Raw genomic sequence first — 24,604 nt, 5'->3', positions numbered from 1 at the left:
GTCAATAAGTCATCGATAGTTACAATTCACAGGGTTGCATTTTTATCGGCAACGTCAGAAAACTACGACATATCGATTGAAGCTTTTCGCATTACTGTTCCCGCCACTTCGGGCATCACACAGATTATAACTGCGCCGCATTTCACAATAACTGTAGTTACTTTTTTGCCAGGGAATCTTCTGTAATTTAACTATAAAATGCCGATTGCAAGTCTTACCACAGGCGTCATTGCGGTAATGATATTATTAATTCTTTGTGTTTCTGGTGCATTGAACTGATATTCCTTACAGCGCATCATGCACGGCGAGGATGTCATACAACCGGTGTTGCAAATCCTGGGGATCAAGCGAATCAACACCAATACGGATCAGGAACGTTACCGGTTACTCATGTCGGATGGAAAATATTACAACAGCTATGCCATGTTGGCCAGCCAGTTGAATGAAATGCAGCATAGGGGACTGCTCAATGAGAACACAATTGTGCGTCTGGAAAAATACATGACTTCCATGGTTGGCAAAGAAGGCTCCGGCAAGTAAGTTGATAATTGAATTCGGCTGAAAATGTTTATCTAACCAATCTTTCTTAGACGCGTGCTTATTGTAACCGAGCTAACTGTGCTGAACTCGGGGGAGGAAGTAAAAACAAAAATAGGCGATCCCGTGACATACGAGAATGCGGCCAAGCAGGATACAGTGACAAAAGCAACTCCTGCAGCGAGTGCTCCACTGAAAAAGGAACAATCTTACAATAACAATAATAACAATAACAATAACAATACCATGAACAGCACCATGAACAGTACACTCAGTGCCAGTCTTACACATCCAATTGCCAGTTTAAGTCCATATCAAAACAAATGGGTCATTAAGGCGCGAGTTACTTCAAAGACGGCCATACGCACTTGGAGCAATGCACGCGGCGAAGGTAAGCTCTTTAGTATGGATTTAATGGACGAATCCGGTGAGATTCGCGCCACTGCTTTCAAAGAGCAGTGTGATAAATTCTACGACCTGATCGAGGTGGACAATGTCTACTTCTTCTCTAAGTGCCAGCTTAAGCCGGCCAACAAGCAGTATTCACAACTGAAAAATGATTATGAGATGACGTTCACCGGAGAAACAATGGTTCAGCTATGCGATGATGAAGACAATGGCGGCATACCCGAGATCAAATTCGATCTGATACCTATTTCACAAGTTTCAAACATGGAGAATAAAGAGTCGGTCGATACAATTGGCATTTGCAAAGAAGTAGGCGAACTGCAGACATTCACTTCACGTACGACCAACAAGGAGTTCAAGAAACGCGAACTCACGTTGGTGGATACAAGCAATGCTGCTGTCACCCTTACACTTTGGGGCGATGAAGCCGTCAATTTTGATGGACATGTGCAACCCGTCATTTTGGTCAAGGGATCGCGCATCAATGAATTCAATGGCGGCAAAAGTCTCAGCATGGGCGGAGGCTCAATTCTTAAAATTAATCCAGACATTCCTGAGGCCCACAAACTGCGTGGCTGGTTCGATAATGGAGGCGGCGATAATATAAGCACCATGGTGTCTGCGCGCACTGGCGGCGGCAGCTTCAGCACTGATTGGGTGACCTTGAAGGATGCTCGCATTCGAAATCTCGGTTCGGGCGACAAGCCAGACTACTTCCAGTGCAAGGCAGTTGTTCACATTGTCAAGCAGGAAAATGCCTTCTACAAAGCGTGCCCCCAAGCGGATTGCAACAAAAAGGTCGTGGATGAGGGCAATGGCCATTACCGCTGTGAACGCTGCAATGCAGCATTTCCCAACTTCAAGTACCGGTTGCTTATTAATGTAAGTTCAATGTACACTAACTTATATTTAAAATCGCACTTCTAAATATTGAGTGTATGCAGATGAGCATTGGAGATTGGACTTCGAACCGTTGGGTAACCTGCTTCAGCGAGATCGGCGAACAGTTACTCAAGCACTCGTCTCAGGAAGTTGGCGAGGCTCTGGAGAACGATCCGGCAACCGCTGAGAAAATGTTCTCTGATATTAATTTCTCATCCTACATTTTCAAATTGCGCTGCAAGAATGAGATGTACGGCGACATGACGCGCAACAAGCTGACTGTCCAATCCATGAGTCCCATCAACTACAAGGAATACAATAAGCACCTCATCAAAGAGCTTAAGGAAATGACGGGCATTGGACCTGCCAACTAGATCTTAGAAACGTGCAGCGCGCGTCACGCAGCCTAACATTAAGCTAATTACTTAAGTTGAAATATTATATATAGCGCATATGATTGAAAAAATTTAATGGAACTACATAAACTTTTAATCCCTACAAATTTATAGGCTTGTCTTTATTTTAAAGGATTATCAACAGTTTTTGAAGTTATTCCTGATATGATATAAAATGTATTTATATGTTAATTGTGAAAATGCCTATATTTTATTGAACTACGGAAACTGTTGTGTATCTATTAAATAGGAAAACTGCTGGGGGATGATATAAAAAGACCTTCCTCACAAGGAGTATACTCAATATAATATTTTCACTAAAAAATAGCAGACATGCTTGGCATTAGTTTTAGTAAATTGCAGGTGCTGCTAGTCCGACAGCGGCAGACGAGGTGGTGGTCAGCTGGTCATTAATTGTTGTCATTGGAACTATTACTCTTTGCAATTGCAGCTGGAGTTGGTGATGGGAGAGACTATGTCTCACTGTCGATAATACTGCGACTAAGAAAAAATCGATAGCCACGATCGCGCAGCGTTGCAATTTCGTAGCTGATATTAAATTGTATATTACCGCCATTTAACCACGCAATATAATACTTTTTATTTGTATAGTCCCATTTTAGTCAAATTTTATAATGACGTTGATTCAAAGTCTTACTAGAGGTGCAATAACGGTAAACATTCTCTTAACAATTTTGGTGCAATATGTGATCTGACTCATCTTACAGCGAATCATGCAAGGCGAATATATATTAAATCCGGTTGTACAGATTCTGAATATTGATAGAGTGAACCCCACCAAACCGGATGAGGAACAATATCGGTTGATTATATCCGATGGCGAGTATCACTGCTATGCCATGTTGGACATCCAGTTGAATCAACTGCATCACTACGGACTGCTCAGCGAGAACACAATTGTGTGCCTGGATAAGTACACAATCTCTATGGCGGGAAAGAAGGGGTTCGGCAACAATCAATCAATTATTTTTAGACTAATTTTGAACGAATTAACTGCGTTAAACTCGGGAGATCAGGTACAAACAAAAATTGGTGAACCCGTTACCTACGAGAATGCAGACACAGCAAATAGCGCTTCAACTGCACCTGTTCTACGTGGGCCCGAGGAAAGGAAACAATCTAACAATAACTATAACAGTAATGACAGAACATTGAAAACAAAGTGTAATGCACTCACCATTCCAATTGCCAGTCTCAGTCCATTTCAGAAAAAATGGTTTATCAAGGCCCGCGTTGTCGGGAAGACACGCAAGTACCCGTATCGCGGAGGCAGATACTTTAGCATGAATCTTAAAGACAAATCCGGGGAGATTCGTGTAACTGCTTATAAGGAGCAGTGTGATAAATTCTATGATCTGATCGTTGCGGACAATGTCTACTTCTTCTCCAACTGCCACCTTAAGCTGGCCAACAAGCAGTATTCACTGAAAAGTGATTATGAGATGAGTTTCACCGGAGAGACAATGGTTCAGCTATGCGATGACGAAGACAATGTAGGAGTACCCGAGATCAAATTCGATCTGATACCTCTTTCACAAGTGACAAACATGGAGAATAATGAGTCAGTCGATACAATTGGCATTTGCAAAGAAGTGGGCGAACTGCAGACAGTAACTTCCCGTACGACTAACAAGGAGTTAAAGAAACGCGAACTCACGTTGGTGGATGCAAGCAATGATCCTATCGTTCTAGTACTTTGGAATAATGAAGCTATCAATTTCGATGGACAGGTGAAGTCGGTTATCTTGGTGAAGGGATCGCGTATCAAAGAATACTTGGGCCACAAAAATCTTAACGTGGGCAGTGGTTCAATTCTTAAAATTAATCCGGATACACCTGAGGCCCACAAACTGCGCGAGTGGTTCGATAATGGGGGTGGCAATAATATAAGCACGATGGTGTCTGCGCGTACTGGCGGCGGCAGCTTCAGCACTGATTGGCTGACCTTGAAGGATGCTTACCTTCGAAATCTGGGTTCGGGCGAAAAGCCAGATTACTTCCAGTGCAAGGCGGTTGTGTACATTGTCAAGCAGGATAATGCATTCTACAAAGCGTGTCCACAAGCGGATTGCAACAAAAAGGTCATGGATGAGGGCAATGGTCATTACCGCTGCGAACGCTGCAATGCAGCATATCCTAACTTCAAGTATTTTCTAAAGGTTGATGTGAGTTCTGTGTGCCTTTCTCTATATTTCTATATAATTGTTTTTTTTTTTGCAATTTGTTTATCTGGCAGATACACATTGGAGATTGCACCTTTAACCGTCGAGCCATTTGCTTCGGCCAGACTGGCGAACAGTTGCTTAAGCATACAACCCAGGAGATTGTTGAAGCTCTGGAGAATGATCCGGCTAGAGCTCAGAAAATATTCTCTGATGTTAAGTTCTCATCTCACATTTTTAAATTGCGCTGCATGAATACATTCTATGAGGGCACGGTGCGCAACATGCTATATGTCCAGTCCATAAATCCCTTAAATATCAAGGAATACAATGGGCGTCTGATCAAGGAACTCATTGAAATGACAAATGGAACTGCTTAGCAGCTTCTCTTCGTGCACTAAACGCTGTGTGCAATATTATTTGTTAAGCTACCAAAAAACCTTTTTATTTCTCAATAAAATTGACTTTTAATACTGTTTTCCCGTTATATTGAAGGGATCACAACCGTTTAGAAAAACTTAATGCCGAAATTTTCAATGTTGCCTAAAAATTATGAATATATACTCGAGTAAGCCTGAATGGATGTAACAGGCAGAAGGAGGCGTGGACGACGAGCTACGCCGTAAACAAAAAAATCTTGAGAGTTGATCTTTAACTTAATTTTAAGTGTATATGCACACACACGCCAATGTATTGTTTGCTATGTTCTCATGTCTGAACTGATTCATTTGAACTAGTTCATTTGAATAAGTGCATTTAAACTAGTTCATTTGAACTTGTACATTTGATCTAGTTCATTTGAACTAGTTCATTGGAACTAGTTCATTGGAACTAGTTCATTTCAACTAGCTCGTTTGAACTAGTTCATTTGAACTGGTTTCAAAACGTTGAATGCTTGAAACAGCAGCTGTGCGCAGGGTTCAGGGTATTGCCTAGTCGAGCACTCCCGACTAGAATATTCTTACTTGTTTTCACTACATTTTTAAGGTGCACTTAAAGCTAAATGAATAATGTAAGGAAATTACAAATATAATTTTCAAGTATTTTGAATGAAAATTATTTTTTCAATTCCTGCTTATTACTATTTATTATTTCTCTAATTATTTAATTCATTTTAACTTTGCGTATATGTGTAAATTATTTATATTTTTTATTGATCTCTAATAAATTCATATTTTATTTTTTTTTCATATATATAGGGCATATATATAGGGTTTATGTATATATATCAAAAAAGTTTATAGTTCACAGCTGTCGAGCTGTCGTTGACTAGTTTGCTTCTCAGCTATTAAAAGTTGATTAATTATTTGTTGTTTAGTTTTCATTTGTATTTTTAATAAATTATGAGTATTTTGCGCTGATATCTTAGCTTTATATATATATATATATTTTTTTTTTTTTGATAAAAAATATATAAAACTGGAAAACGGATGCATGTTAGCTATGAAAGTTTAGATACATATATATATATATTTATATAATATATTTAATGTAAAATTGTTTATTGTTAAAGTAAAGACTGCATTGCACATTTTGTCATTTGTGTGTGAGTGTAAAGTTTGCTTGATCCATTTTGATTAGCGTTTCATATTTTGGTATAATTCTTTTTGATTTCTCATATGCTTCTATTAAGATAGAATTTGTTCAACTTTATTAACTTATAAATATATATATATATACACATATATATATTTATATTTAGTTTATTCAGTTTATTCATGCATCTTAGTAACTTTAGCGACAATTCCCCATTCGTAACATAATCCTAATTGATATATATATATATAGAGAGAGATATTTAGTAAATATTGCATTTAAATTAGAATTTTTTTTTTACAACATTTGGCACCAAAGCAAATAATTATAATTAAAATTAATTGATATTAATTAATAAATTATTAATTAATATCGACACAATACTTGTTATAAGAAACTAATCCTCACTCTCTATGGGTAGCTGTTGACTGATGCTGTTGCTGTTGCTGATAATGATGCGGATGATGATGATGATGATGATGATGATGTTGCTGACAGCTGAGCTGTTGCTGCTCCAGTTGGTAGCCATAGCTGGAGCTGGCATGGGCCTGCACCGAGAAGCTCAAGCCACACGAGCAGTGCTCGATGTGCGGTGCTGCTGTCGTTGTGGGCGTGGCATGTATTTGGGCCTGCTCCGTAATGATGGTGGGCGTGGGCGATGGCGACGACAGGCAATCCTGGCAATAGGGCAGACTGTGAGTCGCATGGAAATGATTGTACGTAGCTGAAGCCGATAGCGGTGGCGGTGGTGGTGGCGGTGGTGGTATTGGTGTTGGTGGTGTTTCTGCTGCTGCTGGCGTCGGCGGTGGCGTCAACGATTGCGTGGAACAGCTGGAGTCGCTGCTCTCGCTGGCCGTCTGCGACTCCGTGCTGTCCGACGTCGACGTCGACGAGGATGGCTTGTGTGGCTGATGCGGCTGATCGGGTGGATGATGGCAGCGACATATTGTAACTCAAAAAGTGCCGCCATCGTGTGGATGACTGACTGCAGCCTCAACAGCTACAGGCGCCGGCGAACGGCCGTTGGCCAGCAGCTGATGCTGCGGCGAGCTGCAGCCGTCGCCGTCGCCGTCGCCGTTCGATTGCGGCTGCTGCTGATTGTTGTGTGAGTGATGACTGTGATTGTTAATGGAATGATTGAGCGATGCGTGTGTGTTGGGTGAGTGTGCCTCGTCGTTGGTTAGGTTCAGGCCTAGTCCATTAGTCGCCGTCACGCCCAGCGATTTGGGCGGTATTGGCGGCGGCGGCACGGGTATGTCCTCCACATCAAACGAACTGGTCGAACTGTCCCGCTGCGTTATATTCAGCCCGCCGGCATGGAGATGCACGTCCAGGCTGCCATTGGAGCTGATGCGACAGTGCTCCCGATGCATGGATATGCTGGCTGACTCCTCGCCTAGATTGTTCAGCTGGTTGAGCTCACGCGAGCTGGTCGTGGAGATGCCGGAGTCACGAAAATCGTTGGGCGCAAAGCAAACGCTCAACTGATTGCCGGCCTCCTGCAGATTGTGGGGCAGCGAGTGGGGCTGCTGATCCGCTTCGGGATCATCGAAACTGATGTCCACCACGGAGTACTTTTGGCCGTGCTGCTGCTGTGCCGAGTGACGCCTGGCAGCGGCATCTGCTGCGCTTCCAGCGCCGAAATCATAAAATATCATCGGATTGGAAGCGCGCTTGTCCGGCGTAATGCCACGCGGCGGCAAAGGCGGTGCATTGGATGAAGTGTTGAGGGGCTGGCGCTTGGGCGGCACCTCCGGACTATCGATGCTGCCGCCGTTGATGGCCGTGACAAAGTTCTGGGAGCGCGGACGATTTGGCACCGGCGGCGCATCGACCTGCTCGCCGACAGGCAACGCTATGCTGAGGCTCTCTTTGCTGAGAGTCTGATAGGAATTCATGGTTTCGACCGGGCGCAGCGTGTCGCCGGGTCGCGTATAGATCTCATCCAGCTCATACACATAGTTCGCATTCGGCTGCTGCTGCTGGCCAGCTCCAGCCGCCACTGCTCGCTGCTCGGTGGGCAACGGCGGCAGCGGTGTATTCACAATGCTCTCGGAGGGCTGACGCTTCAGACGACCCATGCCGGAGAGGCTTTGCTTCAGCTGTGAAAAGCGCTCGAGCAGGCGATTGTGCAGCGGCTGCACGCCAGCGGGCGCCAGCTGGCCATGCAGCTCCAGAGCCTGCTCTAGTATTTGTATTTGCTCCAGTATGAGAATTTTTAGACGCTGCACATTGGCCTGCTGGCCAGCGCCTTGCGGAGACTTGAGAAACTGTTCCGAGAAGAAGGCCTCCTGATACTTGCTGATGCCGCCCATGACATTCGCATCGATGGTGCCCTGCAGACGCATTGAGAAGGGATTGATATTGCGCTTGGGATCGCGTCTGTATTGCACAATTAGATCGGACAGCTCCTTGCCAGCATTGTTGATAATCTCGCAGGCATACTCCACCGGCGTCAGCTCCTGCACCGACTTCTGCTTGACCTCGAACCAGCGCAGGATGCCCGGCAATGGACTGGCAATGTCCAGGGTGGTGCGCTCGATCCAGAGCGACTTGAATTCGTTGTCCTTGTCGATGGGTCCCTTGTACATGGGCCGGTCGTAGATGAAGCGCGTCACATCGTTCACCTCATAGAAACGAGCTATTTTCTCCGGCACCGGCACCATGGCCGTCTTCAGCGCCTGAGCATCGCCCAACGGGCGCACATTGCTGATCTGAATATACTGCTCGGGGGCATTCAATATCGACGCCTCTGGCGGACTGTTGTTGGCCAGAATCTGTGCGCTGGGAAATTCCGTTTGCAGGCGCTGCGTAAAGGCTCCAATGCGCTCGTACTCCAAGCCGCGATAAACGAACTGCTTGTTCTGTAAGAGATTAGAGGCGGGTCAGGTCAGTGGCTGCTTATGGCCAGTTGGTTGCTTACCCGCACGAAAAGCGGCAAGCCCATGCCATAGAAGCCGACGCGAAAGTATTCCGGCTCCGGGCGCAGCTGTGTCAATATATTCTGAAAGAACTTCGCCTCCAGGATGAGTATGTCGCTCAGCTTGTTGTAGTCGAAGCGACGCGTTTCATACAGCTGCGCCAGCTCCTTGCACAACGGAATGCCCTTCTCCCAGCACTTGCCCTTGTCGAAGTACTTGAGTATCTGTAGGAGATGGGATATATTTTGAGCTCAAATTGAGTTGCCCTGACTTGAGATCTACCTCGTGGTATAGTCGCTCCTTGCGCTGCCATTCCGGCTGCCCGCTGTTGTCGAAGGGCGCAAAGCTTTGCGTTTCCCGGTCCCAGCTGAGCATCGAGGCGTACAGCTTCAGCGTATAGCCAGCCTCCGTGTAGTTCTCCGCCTGCAGATGCAGATTGTGCAGCTTATAGATGTATCTGTGAATCAGAAAGGATTGATCGACTGATTGATCGACGGATTTGTATTGACTTGCAACGCACCTCAGATACATCTCCTTGCGATTGATTTCGTTTTTGTAAAAGTTGAGCAGATTGACGGTGCAGGTCATGCGCTTGTCTCGATTCTCCTCGCCCTGCATCACGCTGCGATAGTCCAACAGGCGCTCCAGCAGGCGCGTCACGGAGGCTATAAAAGCGGTGCCCGCATCCTTCCAATTGGGATTCTCCGTCTGCACCTTCTCGAGCAGACTACAAAATTGTTGATTTACATTACAAAAGTTTCGAAATGGAAATTTTGAAAAGTATTTGCAGATAATACAAAAGTGGAACTTAAAATAATGAAATAGCTGAGCATTAGATACACTCGATACAGAGTTAGATGAGATTTCAGATTAATATATAATGATGATTCGTCAATATATTTTAATTAAGGATTTTTTTAGATTTTTTTTAAAGTATTTACGCGAAGCACCAATTGGATAAATGAAAATTGAAGCACTACGATAAACTATATATATCAGAAAAGGAGGGTTCTAGGCCAAATAAATGCGAGTTGAACTTACACCAAGCTGAGATGCTCCCTTTACATATGGATGGCGATTGCAATGATTGTTTGATTGAGGTGAGACATTTATACAGACATATATATACAGTTCAACATACATATATACATATATATATATATATATATATGCAGCTAATCACTTACATGGTGCTAAAGAGCTCCCGATACTCGTCGTCGCCCTTGTTCTCGCTTATCAACAGATCCAGCTTATCAATGAGTTCGCTCTCCACCAAACGAAAGGAGCCTCGCGCCGCCTGGGAAGGATAGAAGCAGTTTTGTTAGGCAGCTGGAGTGCAGCTTGAAGTGGCACCTGGCTCACCTGCTCGCACTGCATCATGTCGTAGAAGACGGAGAGCGTGGCCTTGCGCAGCGCCGGCTCTGGCACCAGGGTGACCTCCAGGAAGGGACCCACCATCGAGGGTATGAAGTGCAGCTTCTGTTCGCCCAGCTGCGACCACATGCTGAGTATCTGGAAGCCCATCAGCACGCGCATATCGCCGTGCGAGTGCAGGATCTTCAGGCGCTTCGGTTCCCTGTACTGTTCCAGCTGCAGCGAGGGCTGCGTCAGAAATGTGACCGCCAGGCTGAAGTAGCTCCACCAGAGCTGCGAGTCGAAGGCCTGCGGACCGAGGAAGCGATAGACGAGCGGCTTGGCAAACTCCTCGAGCGATTTGCGCAGCACATCGTTGGCGGCGAGCTTCATGATCAGCCAATCGGTGGGAAAGACTAGCCAATCCTGGGTGAGCAGCTCCTCGTAGACCAGCAGAGATTTGCTTAAGAAGTCCTTGAGGTCGCGCGGATCCTTATTGGGCGTTAGCTCATCCCAGTAGCGTTTGTAGTGCGTCTCGTCCAGCAGCTGCAGCAGACCCAACAGACAGGCCACCAGCTGGGGCAGATTCGGATTGGAGCCCTCCATAATGATGCTAATGGTGCGTATCAGTATGCCCAGGATATTCTTGCACAGCGAGTCCAGGTCGTGCTGCAGCGTGTTGGTCACCTTGTCACGCTGCTCGCGCTGCAGCTCAAACAGCTGGCTGAGTATCTCCGAGAGGATCTCGGCGCACAGACGCAGCTCATCGCGCCGGCTGAGATGCATGCGCAGATGTTTGCAGGCAACCGAGAGGACAACGGTGCGAGAATCTGCAATGGAAAGGGATTAGCTGGCTTACGAGCCGGGAATTCATGAACTGAGTGGCTTACCATCCTCGTGAAAGAGCTCGCCCGATACCAGATCCTTGACCGCCTGCAGCTTGGCCTGTATGAGGCGTATGGGCGCGCCGCGTGGTATCGCATCCAGCATATTCCTTGCCAGCATGCCGAGCTCGGGCGCGGGCAGCGTATCCTTCAGCTGCTCCAGCACCACGCCCGTCGAGTTCAGCAGCGCCTCCTGCGTGGGTATGATCACATCGTACGATGGCACAGCCAACATGCCATTGAGCGCCGTGAACAGCGAGTGCAGATCCCGCCTAAACGAGTCCTCGTACTGGCCACCAGTGGCGCGTGCAAAGAGGCGCCGCGATTGTATCAACAATTTGAATATGTACTCCAGCGAGCCGAAGCATTTCTGAAACGGATCCGGATGCTCCGCCTTGGTCATGAACACGGCCATGTGCTCGACGGACGTGATGAGACCCTTGTAGACCAGCGCGGCAGCAAAATGATTCTCGATGTACTCATTCATGACGGGTCGAAAGTGCTGGAACTTATTGCTCTGCAAGAGACTGAAGATGCTGACCAGCACATGGAAGACGAGGCCCGAGTGCTGTGTGCTGTTGCCCTCCTCGTTGGAGAACATGGCGAACAGAGCATCGAGCACATCTTGCAGGAATTTCACCAGCTCCTCGTCGTTCAGCCGCAGCACGCCGGTCAGCGAGTCCTGTATGGTCTCTGGATGGGTGCGCCACTGCAGCAGCGAGAGCAGGTCTGCGTTCTGGGTCAGTTTCGTGGAACAGAGCAGAGAGCGCAGCACAAAGACCTCCTTGGAGCTACGACTAAAGCAGCCGACGCAGTCGACCTTGGCCTGCGCATCTCTGGGTCGACACTGCAGGCGCAGATAGTTGGCCGCCTGCAGCTTGGCGGGATCCTCGCACTTGTAGACATACAGCTCGTGCTGGCCGTCGCCTAAGGTGGCCCCACTCGTGTCCATTAGCCGGGCAAAGCTGAAAGCGAACAGCTTCGGCTCGGACTTCTCCCGCGTCGAGCAGTGCCGGAACTCGAAGCGGACATGGGCCGTGGAGAACTTGTCGATGGGCACGCTCAGGCGCATCATTTCATTCCAACTGGGCGCATTTTGGTGATACAATATCATGGAGCGATACTGCGGCAGTGCGTCCATGCCGGAAGCACCCCACAAGCAGTCCGCCAGCACGTTGCCCGTCACATCGAGCACAACCACCGTGACCAATATGTTTTTGCCCGTATTCTTGCCGCCCCGTTCGAATTCGCCGCGTTCCAGGGTGAGGAAGAGATCGTTGCGCACGTCGCCCGGCATGATCACATCCGGAAAGCCCATTTTCCGAGTTATGGTTGTGCCCTGGAAGAGCAGCGGTTGCTCCTGGCGCGCCTGAACCAGTCCGCCATGCAGCAGCTTGAGCGAGACCACAATGCCCTGGGTGCTCTGATTGGCTGGCTGGATGGGCGAGTATTTGCCACTGGACTTCTTGATAATCAATTCGGGCAGCAGATGGAAGTCCTTCTCCTCGCTCTGGTACAGCTTGAAGTTCAACTCACGCTCCTCCGACGACTGCTGCTCCAGGCTGCTGTCGAACTGGCAAATGTCCGAGAGCGACAACACGCCCACGCCGTACGGTCGCCGGTAGGTGGGTCCAGTCAAGCTGGAGGAGTTGTTCTTCTCGGTCTTCTTCATCGAATCCGATTGAATGATTTTGCCCACGCGCATAACAACGGCCACCAGATGCAGCTCCTCATTGAGATCAGCAGCGCCTGCGAGATGAGAAATTCAAGATGATCAGGATCCCTTGGCTTCCAGTTCGGCAAGTCTTACCCAGATCCGTGAAGACGGTGCAATTGCTGTGCAACTTCTCAATGTAATTGGAGAAGCCATCCTTGGAGATCTTCACCAGAAAACGCTCCGACACCGGACGCATGCGATTGCCATCATAGAGGAAGAAATAGACCTCCGCATCGTCGCCGCCAATGCGATGTCCAAAATCTCGCATACAAAAATACAAATGATGACTGAGAATCTTGCGCTGGATCTTGCGGCGCAACGTGCCGCGACTCTGTGGGAGAGAAAGGCAGGACGAACGAGAGAGGGGTTGGGGAGAGGAAGAGAAGGGAGAGAGAGAGCGAGAGGGAGACGGGAAATGATATAAAGAGGGAGAAGGGGGGAGGGAGAGAGAGATTGGAGGAGAGACAGACGATGAAAGAGAGGAAGAGAGAGAGAGAGAGAAAGAAAGGGAGAAAGAGAGAGAATAATGGAGAGAGAGGAAGAGAGAGAGGAAGAGAGAGAGAGAAAGGAAAAGAGAGAGAGAGGAGAGAGAGAGAGAGAGAGAGAGAGAGAGAGAGAGAGAGAGAGAGAGAGAGAGAGAGAGAGAGACAAAGGGAACGGAGAAAGAGAGACAGAGAAACGAAGGGAGAAAGAGAGACAGAGAAAGAAAGGGAGAAAGAGAGAGAGAGGAATGGAGAAAGAGAGAGGAAGAGAGAGAGAGAAAGGAAAAGAGAGAGAGAGACGAAGATGGAGAGAGAGGAAGAGAAAGGGGGAGAGGGAGAGATACAGAAAGGAACGAAGAAAGAGAGAGACAGAAAGGGAAAAAGAGAAACAGAAAGAGAAAGAGAGAGAGAGAGAAAGAGAAAGTGAGTGAGAGAGTGAAAAAGAAAGGGAAAGAGAGTGAAATAGAGAGAGAAAAGAAGAGAGTAATAGAGAGAGACACAGTGATAGAGAAAGAAAGAGAGAGAAAGGTATGAGATAGATAAAAGTGACATAAGGAGTAAGAGAGAGTGAAATGAATTTAGAGGTTAAAAGAGAGACAGAGTACGAGAGGGAGAGAGAGAGGGAGAAAGAGACATAAGGATTAAAATAGAAAGTGAAATGGATTTAAAGGTTAAAAGAGACAAGGTGGGAGAGAGAGAGACACAAATAGGAGCAGAGAGAGAGAGAAAGAAAGGAAGAGAAAGAGTCTTAAAGAGTTACATTTCAGTTAATCAGCTAGAGCTTACCGATGATGCTTTGGCATTATCCGCGCTGCTGACGTGCACATTGTACAGCTTCACGATGCCGATGCCATGCGGATCCACGGCCAAGGGGCCAACGCGTGGCACCAAGTCGAGGCCCAGTTTTCTGCAAAAGATCAGGAATGGGGGATAACTTGTTGAGTTTTATGGCTGATAAATGAATTGAATGCGGGAACGGAGAAGAGCTAAAATAACTTAGCCACTTAGTCACGTTCCGAGTGTGTGAAAATAGTTGCTTTATGGCAACAAAATCAGCTGCGTCTATTTGGGGGCTTAAATGAGTTTGACGCATTCGTTATTAATTGCCGGATCGGAGTCGAGTCGAGTGCTGTGGCAACAGCTTCAATTCAATTTGGTCAGTCAGGCGCAGTCAGGCGGCTCCATTGGGGTATCATTAATCAAAGAAGCGTTTCCCAAAATAGAACACTTCAACGTAGGGAACAGCGAACAGGGGGTGGGGCAGGCAGGTGGCGCATGCAATAGGTGTTTGGTCCGCAAAGCAATTCTTGACTAATGCGATTTGTATATGATTCTATGTGTTTAATATAATAGCTGCACGCTCGATCAGTTTTGATGTTCAGCAAGCAGACATATTCAAAGATATATTAGACATGCATATAGATCAGTATATCAGATCTCTGAGTTATAGCGAGAACAAGTCTAAGCCACCTTTTGGCCTTTGCCAATGCCAAAGATTTGCGAAGCTTAAATGCAGCAGAAGCTGAGGGCTTATGATTTCGAAATTGAAAAATATTTATAAATTAATAAAACAAGTCAGAGTAGTGGGTGTGGGACGACTAGCAAATACCCTAAAGAGAGTTGCAAATAGAAGGATAGGGCTAGATCCATTCAGCTTTTGATGCGACTCAATATTATATAAATTAATTATTAATTATATAAATTAATATAAAATCTGCTAAGTCTTCTTCTGTCCATCACATACAATTTAAGAAGAGAATTTTATGCCTAATTAAAATTTTGAATATGTTTAAATATAATTAGGCAAAAGTCTTAAAATTTCTAGAATTGCTATCTATGATAAAAATATTTTTAAATATATTTTTTAAATATGTTAAATAGCTGAGTAGATGGATAAATTAAGAAATTTTAATTAGCATAAAAACTCTATGATAAAGATAAAATATTTGAAAACTGAAACGTAGACTAAACCAGAGGCAAAAAATGATTCTGAGCTACTCTTAAAATTTTCTAAGCTCTCTTTTTTCTCAAGAGTTCTATAGTTAAGTGTAGATCCCCACATTAACCTATCCATTATATCGACAAACTGGCCCAATTGCTCTGCTTCATTGACATTATCTTAATTATCATTCATAATTCTGTAAATTTAAATTATTTTCATCTAAATATAAAAACTCAAAACACAATTAAGAGCTTGTATCTAGCTAACAACCGCTGTTCTGGGCTTATAAATTAGGCTCTAACGTGTTAACGGCTTCCAGTTTCAAATTCTGGCCAACAAATATCATGTAGATAGCTGGAGAGGGGTAGGGAGAGAGCGTGAAATTGACATTGTGATCGGAGTTAAGGTTAAGTCTAAAGTTCTCTCGCATAATATGACGCATAAATTTGGCTTACAAAGTAGTAGCTGGCAGCCAGCGAGGCACAGATACAGCAGGCAGCAGGCAACAGGTAATGGGTTCACGGCATTCCGGTGGCGCATACGCGACTTAACCTGGCTGCCACAGCAGCAGCAGCAGCAGCAGCAACAGCAGCGAGAGCCCATCCAACGTCATCAGCAATATGTTGCCGACGATGTTGCTACCTCGGCTACGCTTGACTTTTCTACCTGGCTTACGCAGCGAGCGAGACGGCGAGTGTGGGTGAGAGAGAGATGGCAGCTAAGCGAGCGTCTAGGTTGAGTCTTCCAACACGTTGGCCAGAGCAGCTCAAGAAGCCGCTTTACTTTATTTTTGGTTGTTAACGAGGCCTAAACGACTTGCTTGTTGTTGCCCATACTGAAAGAGCGCGAAGCGGAGCGAGTGCTCAGAGAGCCAGAGAGCGAGAGAGGGAGAGAGCAGAAATAATGTGGTTTCCATTTTGGAACTGGAACCGGCCAGCCGACGCTCTCTGTAGCTGCGTGTGTGTGAGTGAGTGTGTGAGTGTGCGTGTGTGTGTGTGTGCCCTGAGCCACCACTGTTACGCTTTAAGCTGGACAACGGGCAACTGGGCAGCTCTGCATGCAGTTGACGCGGCGAAAAGAAGAAATGCCTTGCGCTTCCAAAAATGTATCTCATGGATACGAAATATATACATACACGTATACACACACACACATATATAAATAGGCATAAGCGAAAGGAACGCGAGTGTGCGCGCGTGCGCTGTTGCCACGAACTGCCCCCAACTGCTGCCCCGAAATGCTGACTCAACACACGGTAGCACAGCGCGTAATAAACGCTTTAAATCGTTTTTAATTAAGTCCCGCAATGCAGCGCAACAGGTGATAAAAGTAGCCACAAGCAATTGATTTTCAAAAGAAATTCACAAATTTCTTTCTTTCGTCAAATCCAAATTCTAAAGTGTTAAGAAAATACGCATTGATACGAAAAAATACAGATACAGCACGTAGAAGCAGCACAGATACAGAAAGCGAGAAAAATACAGAAAAATTAATTATTTACACATCGATAAGCAGCGTCAACCACAAGCGGCGGCAACAACAGCAGCAACACGGGCATTGTATCTGCATCTGCAGGTCGCAGCAGTAACAGATACATTTTTATCACAATCACACATGCCATATATCTCGCTTTTAATGTCTTTATAAAAGGTGTGTGTTGCCCTGAGATACATTTCAAAACCCGCACAGGCAACTTGTGGCAGGCGAGGCACACGGCAAACGGGCAGCCGTTCAACCGGGCAACCGGGCAACCGGGCACCGGGCACAGACAATAAACAAACAACAAGGCGACGAGGCCAGGACAGGACATGCAACAGCAGCAGCAGCAGCAGCCATTACGAAATGCCATTTCATTATGGCAGAAGCAGCTAAGCCCAGCTCATTTCAGCTGAGTCATCTTGGCAACAAGTTGTGGCAAGGTTAAGCGCATGGTGGAGCAGTCGCTGGAGCTGCGCCTGGCAACAAGTTGGCTTCTCATGCAAATCCAGCGCCACACTTTAACTATGCAGAAGACACATAGAGATAGAGAGGGAGAGAGAGATAGAATGAGATCTCTTCTCATGGATGCACTTGCTCAGCCACTTGAGTGGACTTTGTCTAGCCAACAGGGCTGGCATCTTAAATGCTCTCCCAACTACCACTAGTTAAGAGCCAAGTTTATACGTTCTTAAGACTTAAATGATTAGATTCTGCTGAGTTTTTCTAAGGTTCAGAGATCTGTTTGAAAGAATGAAAAATATTTTATATTTTTATATGGGTTCTATGTAAAGTAGTTGACTATTGATAAAGAAGATGGATGCAAGGCGTTAAGATAATACGTAATGGTATTACATAATGGTATTAAATAGAATATGCCGCTCAGCTTATATAAAAAAGATATCAGATCAATCAAACTGGAATCTAGAACGTAGTCTATTCAGGATGCCCATATTTTAGTTGCTTTACTAAAGAAATCGTTCGGATTTCATGGTTTATAGGATCTTTAGGAAAAAAAAAAAAAAAAAAATATATATATATATATATATATATATATATATATATATATATATATATATGTGTGTTATTTATACACAGTAAATACATACTTCACTTCTGAGTTAAGTTTAAAAGAAATGAAATTGAATTCAATTTTCTTCTACTACAATTGGTTTATTTATTTATATCAAAGGTTCGATTTTAGGGCACACAAGAAGTGTATTCAAAGTATTTTTTTTTTTTAACTAACAATGCGCTTAAGTCAAAACCTGAGCCAAAACTCAGGCACAGATCCAAGCCAGAATCGATAGAGTTGTACGCAGGTCCAAAGAGTGGGCGCAGCCGCAGCAGGTTTCTTATGAAGCAATAAATTTCGAATGGCTGTCGCTGGCGAAGTGGAGCGAGGCAACAATATAAAAAAAATAAGATGAAGTAGAAAAAAAAAAACAGATAACTTTTGATCCAGATATATACATATGTTGTCATGGTTTGGGGTTAAGCAAGTAGATCAACATTGAATGCCATTTGCTCGCTCTAATGCCGGGCTAAATAAATAAACGTTGCAAGCGGCGATCTACCTGTAGGTGGTTGCCGATACAGCGCCCAGGTAACAGGCCGTGCAAATGCAATCTGAGCGTAATTTCCAAGCTGTGAGTCGGAACCAGTCGCCGATTACGATCAAGCCAACTGGTTCCCAGAGCGAAAACCATAGAGAGAGAGAGAGTGAGTGAGAGGGAGTGTAAGCGCGCGCGACTGTAGGTGAGAGCGAGAGCACTAGCGAGCTCTCTGAGAGCGAGCTCTGAGTGAGTAGCGGTGGGCTCAGTTAGCAGCGTTTTGTGTCGAATTCAGTAGGTTTTGGAACGCCGCTGAGCGCAGCTGCACAAATTTAGAAAACGGTAATCACAGCAACACCAAGCTGCAGTTGTCAGTAGCAAACAAAAAAATCTACTCAGTTATACACATACACACAACCACACACAGTTGCAATTACATATACAGATGCAGTTTCAAATGCAGCTACAGCTGAGGTGGTTGGTATGACAATGTGTGTGTGAAGCAGAAACAAAAATTTGCAACAAAGTATAATAACTAGAAACAAAAACAATAAATTAAAAAATAATATGTAAGGCCAAGCGCAAAACGGGCCAGAAAATTAATGGCCCGCAACGCGTTTAAAACAAGTTTTCAATGTGTCAAAAGTGGCTATAAATTTTGTATGCGAAATGCCAAATTGGCAGGAGCAAAAGAATCACTTAAAAGAATAGCGGCCAAAAAGCTGCAGACAGGCTCGGCTACGGCTAATGTTGGTAGCGCAAAAGAAGAAAAAACTTCGAAAAAAAAACGGCAGCAAAGCGCAACAGTGGCACTACACTAACCGACCCGACCCGAACCGAACTTGGGGGCCTCTCGCTCTCGCCGATCACTCGAAAAAAAGAAAATACCTTAAAACCAGTTTTTCGTAAAATTTATTGAAAAAAAAAAAAGAAAAAAGCAGCCGCAGCAGCAAAAGAATTGAAGTTGAAATGAAGTGCCTGGCTCTCTGTGTGTGTATTCGTGTGTGCTGTATCTGCCTGTGTTTGTGTTGGTGTGCAGGGCATGAAGCATTATGTGTAACTTTCAATGCTCAGTGCTGAAGGCAGAAGCTGGCTGCATTTTGAAAAGGAGTAGCCGCCGCTGCGCAGATGCAGACACATTTTGACTTTAATTGCAGTGTGTGCGACAGAGACGACTCTATGTGTGCGTGTGCGTGCGTGTATTTGAGAGTTATGCGATATGCGCTGATGAAATGAAAGACGCACAAATCGAACTTAAAACAACAGCAACAAACATGACAAATTTGCATATAAACAAAAGCGCCAACGAGAGATTCAAAAAAAAAAGATGAAAGAAATAAAGAAAACAAAAGGCAAACAGAACCTGATCTCGATCTTATGATCGAATTCGAGCCGTTAGCTATATGTATATATATATATATATATATATATATATATATATATATATATGTATATATATATCTTTATGTATATATATTGAGCTGAGCACTATACAAAAGCTTAGACTTTCAAGTGTCTGCACATATGTATGCACATACATACATATAAATAGCCATGCCCCAAAGTGAAATTTATGCGTGGGTTGACAAAAGCTTTAGCTAGAGCCCCATTTACCGGTTCTTCTCAGCTCGAAGACTCGCTTTGAGGCCATTCAACCGATGTATGTGTGTGCACAAAAGACAAAGATTAGATTAGATTGTGCTACAACATAAATAAATAGAAAACAAAAAGATCTATGCGGAGTGGAGAGAGCGAGAGCGAGAGAGAGAGGCACTTACTTAATTGTAAGTGCGGCTTGTAGAGGGCAGACCGATAAGGCAGCCAACGGAAATGTGTGCTGTAGTTGCGCATCATTTCAAATATGTCACATTATGTGTTGTGCCAGATAACTTAGACACACACACGCACACACTCACATTTACTTACACATACTCACACAGCTCATAAATTTCCACATTGCAGCCTGTCGTAATTGCATAATAGGCAACTACAAACAACAATGTTTCCTCTCATTTACAGTTTAGTTTAGTTAACAGCAGCAACATCAATTAGCAGAAACAACCACAAGAAGAAGAAGAAGCAGCAGAAGTCGAAGCTAGAAACATGGCGGTCTTTGGCATGTTATCGGCTGTGTCCGGCTTCATCAAGATACGCTATCTACTGGACAAGGCGGTGATCGATAACATGGTCTTTCGCTGTCATTATAGGATCACAACAGCCATACTATTCACTTGTTGCATTATCGTTACGGCCAACAATTTGATTGGTAAGTGCATTCACTTCATTTTTGTTAACTTCTCCAATTCGAATTTGAAACCTGTGAAAATTAGTGCAGTCTATGCAAATGTGTTAGCCATGCCTTTGGCCCCTTATATTTGTGCATACAATTACAAGCGATTGCGCTGAGTGTGGCATAAATGGAAGCTCAGACGGTGATTCACGACTGTCAAATACTCTGTGTTTGTAGCACAGAAAAAACAGCTGTTTAGATAAACAAAACAAAAGGTTTGTAAATGGATTACAATAAAATAAATACTCATTGTTTAGATTGAAAATTTAACTGAAACTGCTTTAGCTGAATGTGTTTGTTAATCACTCTGAATGATTGCAAAACTGTACAGTGACTTTCCAACTTTCAACTTTTGTTTGTTGGTCTACGAAACATAATTCCATCGATCACATTTCTCAGTGATTCTTAAACTACGAAGCAGTGACTTTCAAACTGTGCAAGCATTGCTATAATATAATCGAACTTTTAGAGTTTCTAGATAATCAAAAAGTTCCAGGCTAGGCCATATACCTCAGGGTATTCCGTTCCTAAATCGAGTAGAAAACCTTTTGAGCTAATTGAATTTCAAAAACCTATTTACGCTTGCTCAATATTGAATGGTTCGGCAACTCGAAGGTCTGCGGCACGTTCATCAGATTTCAGATGTATACGCAAATGAGTCAAATGAGTGAGTCACAGCGGGTGGTGCGTGTCTTGGCTGTGTGAAGATTCATGTAGCCAGGTCTCAGCTCGTCTCTGACTGCTGCTAACAAGCTTTTTTTTTCGTGGCAAGCCGCAGCACGTCTGAGCCAGTTTCTGTGAAATTGATTTATGGCCAAAACTCGCTGCCAAAGCCAATGTTTGTGCATTAAGAGAAGCGCACACATACAGACATATATGGTGCCAATATAAATATTGACAATTGAGTTCTAGGAAACTTCAAACAAGCCCCAAAGCACATAGCTCAGCTCTTCTCGATTTGTGTACGCTAGAGCGAAGCAGCAGGAGGGGCAAACACAGAGAGAGGGGGCAGCGAGTGGGGGCAGGCACACCCATCCAGAATTTTGTATGAGCAGGGTTAGAGATTTAGATTGCCTTAATGCCACTTGACGTTGATGAACGGCATTTGGCTGCACTCATGCAAATGCATTTGATTTTGATGCACATAAAAAAGTAAAAAAGGTCACGGGTTCTAATTTCAAATTGCAACTGATTCACGTCGTTATTTGTAGCCCCATTGTGAGGCTAGTTTTATATAAGCCCAGCTATATGTAATAGTTATATCTATACTGATAAACTTCTCTCTATGCTCGGGCAGGTGATCCGATTAGTTGCATTAACGATGGCTCCATACCGATGCATGTGATCAACACGTTCTGCTGGATAACGTACACCTTTACGATACCTGGCCAACAGCATAGGCAAATTGGCACCGACGTTGCTGGGCCTGGACTGGGCAATGAATATGGACAGGAGAAACGCTATCATAGCTACTATCAGTGGGTGCCGTTTGTGCTGTTCTTCCAGGTGAGTTTTCCGATTGGGTGAAAAGAAAACGAATTTGAAAAGTGAACTTACGACGTTTCCCCCCTCAGGGTATCATGTTCTATGTGCCCCATTGGATCTGGAAGAATATGGAGGACGGCAAGATACGCATGATTACGGACGGTTTGCGTGGCATGGTCTCGATGCCGGAGAAGTATCGCAAGGATCGGCAGATGCGTATTATTAAATACTTTATTGAAAGCCTCAACTCGCACAATGGCTACTCCTTTGCATATTTCTTCTGCGAGCTGTTGAACTTCATCAATGTAATTGTGAATATCTTCATGGTGGATAAGTTTCTGGGCGGTGCTTTTATGTCCTATGGTACTGATGTCCTCAAGTTCTCCAATATGGATCAGGACCTGCGCTACGATCCGATGATCGAGATCTTTCCAAGATTAACGAAGTGTACGTTCCGTAAATTTGGCCCGAGTGGCTCAATACAGAAACACGATACGCTCTGCGTGCTGGCCCTCAACATACTCAACGAGAAGATCTATATATTCCTATGGTAAGATTCCCAAATAGTGCTGATCGATCATGTTTGTTAAAGCCCGTTCTGTTGCTACAGGTTCTGGTTCATTATACTGGCTACGATTTCTGCCGTGGCCGTGCTCTATTCCCTGGTGGTCATCATGATGCCCACCACACGCGAAACGATCATCAAGCGCTCGTACCGCTCAGGCCAGCGGAAGGCAATTAATAAACTAGTGCAACGTTTGGAGGTAATTGTATGGGCTTTATCATTAATAGATAGGAGCTAACGGTCTCTCTTCTTTGACAGATTGGCGACTTTTTGATCTTGCACTTCCTTAGCCAGAATCTTACCACTCGATCGTACGGCGATATGATAGATCAGCTATGCAGCTTGTTGACCAACGAGGTGCCGCGCACACCCTCCGCCCCCTCGACGCTGGAAATGAATCAAATGAGCCATTCAATTTATCCGCCCGCCGAGCTATTCGACGGCAAGGAGACCGAGACATAGGCGCTATAGCAATTAAATTGGCGCTAATTTTAAACAAACAAACAAAAATTTCAATGATTTCTCAATAATATTTGTAGACGATGTGGAGATGTGACCGATTCGAGGTGTTTTTTTAGTAGGTGTTCTAGGCTTGTAGGCTTTCTAATATATATTATGCATATATATCTATATGGATATATATGTATGTGCATCTCTAAGACTGTTTTTTAAGTTGAAACATGAATTTGAGGAAATGTCAGCAAAATCGAAAACGAAAATTAAAACAAAAACATCAAAAAAATATGGAATCTTTAGCAAAATTTGTACGCTTGGAGAGAGAGAGAGATAATGAGAAAGCGCAAGTTAAAGTAGGGAGAGAGAGCGAGGGAGAGAACACACAGGCAGACCGTGCAATTTGTGAATGATAATGAAATTGATCCGATATGCTTATACTGCTACCTAATACAAATTGTATTCGTAGTAAAGTTAACAATGATGCGCCATTTAAATATATATACAAAATATAGTCTATAGTTTTTCTGCTCTTCGATCACGCCAAGATCGCAGCTCACGCAACGTTGATCTATATAGATAGATCAGAGACATACTTACAGCTAAATTGTAGTAATTGAATTATATAAAAGGAGAAAAAAACACAATAACAGTAACAGTAACGAAAACAAAAAGCAATTGCTCTCGCTATTTTTGTCTTAACTTTTAGTATGTAATTTTAAGCAATTTTGTTTATAACAAAATCATTGTGATTATTGCTAGAAAAGAACACATTTTACATAAATACAAAATAAAGAAACTATCTAAGTTTTAAATTGTAATAAATATGATAAACGAGTCTGATTTCATTTCACTTTTTCGAAGACAAAGAGAAACCAAAAATGTTCTGTTAATATTGAAAAAACCGAGGGAACTCTTTAAAGAGATTGTTCGACTTTGAGGAGTATCTATTTGAGTAATATTTCTGATATATCTTAACTACATATATTCATATCTAATCTAGAGAAAATATATATATATATATATTATATCATCGATGCAGCACTCATAGCTAGATTGAAATTCGATCAACTTGGAATTTGTTTTACACAAATATTTAACATCAACAAGCTCAAGTAGAAAAGCTATCAAAATATCCGAGTCTTGCAAAACAAAGAACATTCTTGTGTGTATATCAAAGCACATATATAATATAATATATATACATACATAAACATATATTTATATATATATATATATATATATACATATATACCTAGTATAAACACAACTTTGCGTTACACTTGAAGATTGTGAAACGGAGATAAATAAATATTGCTCTTGAAACAAAAAACCTTGAATTGAAGCCAAGTTTCTAAAGGAAATGTAAGCTACAGTGTGGCCTAACTAAATGTGACTCGAGCTTATTCTGATTAACAAATAATTAGAATTCTGAATATATTCAAATTCTCTTCTATTTCAACGGCAGTGCCCGACTAGGAACTACCCTAAATTCTGCGCACACACTGCTTCACTTATTCTAGATGGACTTTGTTAGTCGAA

At 43.9% G+C, this 24,604-nt stretch overlaps 4 protein-coding genes across 5 annotated transcripts in view; 3 read left to right on the top strand and 1 right to left on the bottom strand.

The window, feature by feature from the left end:
- The first annotated feature begins 78 nt into the window (after positions 1-78).
- Positions 79-2,323, top strand: LOC111605428 (replication protein A 70 kDa DNA-binding subunit-like). The gene is made up of 4 exons (XM_023323937.2): positions 79-234; positions 292-536; positions 591-1,827; positions 1,890-2,323. The coding sequence occupies exons 1-4, from the start codon at positions 199-201 to the stop codon at positions 2,199-2,201; spliced, it is 1,830 nt and encodes a 609-aa protein (XP_023179705.1). The 5' UTR covers positions 79-198; the 3' UTR covers positions 2,202-2,323.
- A 418-nt stretch (positions 2,324-2,741) lies between these two features.
- On the top strand, positions 2,742-4,943 carry LOC111605438 (replication protein A 70 kDa DNA-binding subunit-like). The gene is made up of 3 exons (XM_023323953.2): positions 2,742-2,896; positions 2,951-4,408; positions 4,480-4,943. Exons 1-3 carry the CDS (start codon positions 2,858-2,860, stop codon positions 4,783-4,785), a joined length of 1,803 nt encoding a protein of 600 aa, XP_023179721.2. The 5' UTR covers positions 2,742-2,857; the 3' UTR covers positions 4,786-4,943.
- Positions 4,944-6,872: 1,929 nt separating this feature from the next.
- LOC111605461 (dedicator of cytokinesis protein 3) overlaps positions 6,873-24,604 on the bottom strand; it is a 30,517-nt gene continuing 12,785 nt past the window's right edge. The window contains exons 1-11 of one of the 2 annotated variants that reach the window (XM_023323980.2): positions 22,117-22,187; positions 14,085-14,205; positions 12,910-13,147; positions 11,106-12,848; positions 10,225-11,045; positions 10,050-10,159; positions 9,904-9,921; positions 9,383-9,589; positions 9,145-9,319; positions 8,865-9,086; positions 6,873-8,805 (exon numbers count right to left, since the gene is read on the bottom strand). In XM_023323980.2, coding sequence (XP_023179748.2) covers positions 6,895-8,805; positions 8,865-9,086; positions 9,145-9,319; positions 9,383-9,589; positions 9,904-9,921; positions 10,050-10,159; positions 10,225-11,045; positions 11,106-12,848; positions 12,910-13,147; positions 14,085-14,205; positions 22,117-22,157 — 5,607 coding nt within the window. In that variant the 5' untranslated portion in view covers positions 22,158-22,187 and the 3' untranslated portion in view covers positions 6,873-6,894. Of the gene's footprint in view, positions 8,806-8,864; positions 9,087-9,144; positions 9,320-9,382; positions 9,590-9,903; positions 9,922-10,049; positions 10,160-10,224; positions 11,046-11,105; positions 12,849-12,909; positions 13,148-14,084; positions 14,206-22,116; positions 22,188-24,604 lie in introns of those variants that run through there. The other variant, XM_023323978.2, reaches the window with a different exon arrangement.
- On the top strand, positions 20,289-23,704 carry LOC111605462 (innexin inx3). Its single transcript, XM_023323981.2, has 5 exons — positions 20,289-20,535; positions 21,857-22,065; positions 22,134-22,594; positions 22,655-22,808; positions 22,868-23,704. Exons 1-5 carry the CDS (start codon positions 20,373-20,375, stop codon positions 23,069-23,071), a joined length of 1,191 nt encoding a protein of 396 aa, XP_023179749.1. The 5' UTR covers positions 20,289-20,372; the 3' UTR covers positions 23,072-23,704.

Source organism: Drosophila hydei, unplaced genomic scaffold, assembly GCF_003285905.1.
Source record: "Drosophila hydei strain 15085-1641.00,03,60 unplaced genomic scaffold, DhydRS2 tig00008119-arrow-pilon, whole genome shotgun sequence".
NCBI classification, from domain to species: domain Eukaryota; kingdom Metazoa; phylum Arthropoda; class Insecta; order Diptera; family Drosophilidae; genus Drosophila; species Drosophila hydei.
Note: the sequence above shows the minus strand (reverse complement) of the source record. Positions and strands in the feature narration are given on the sequence as shown.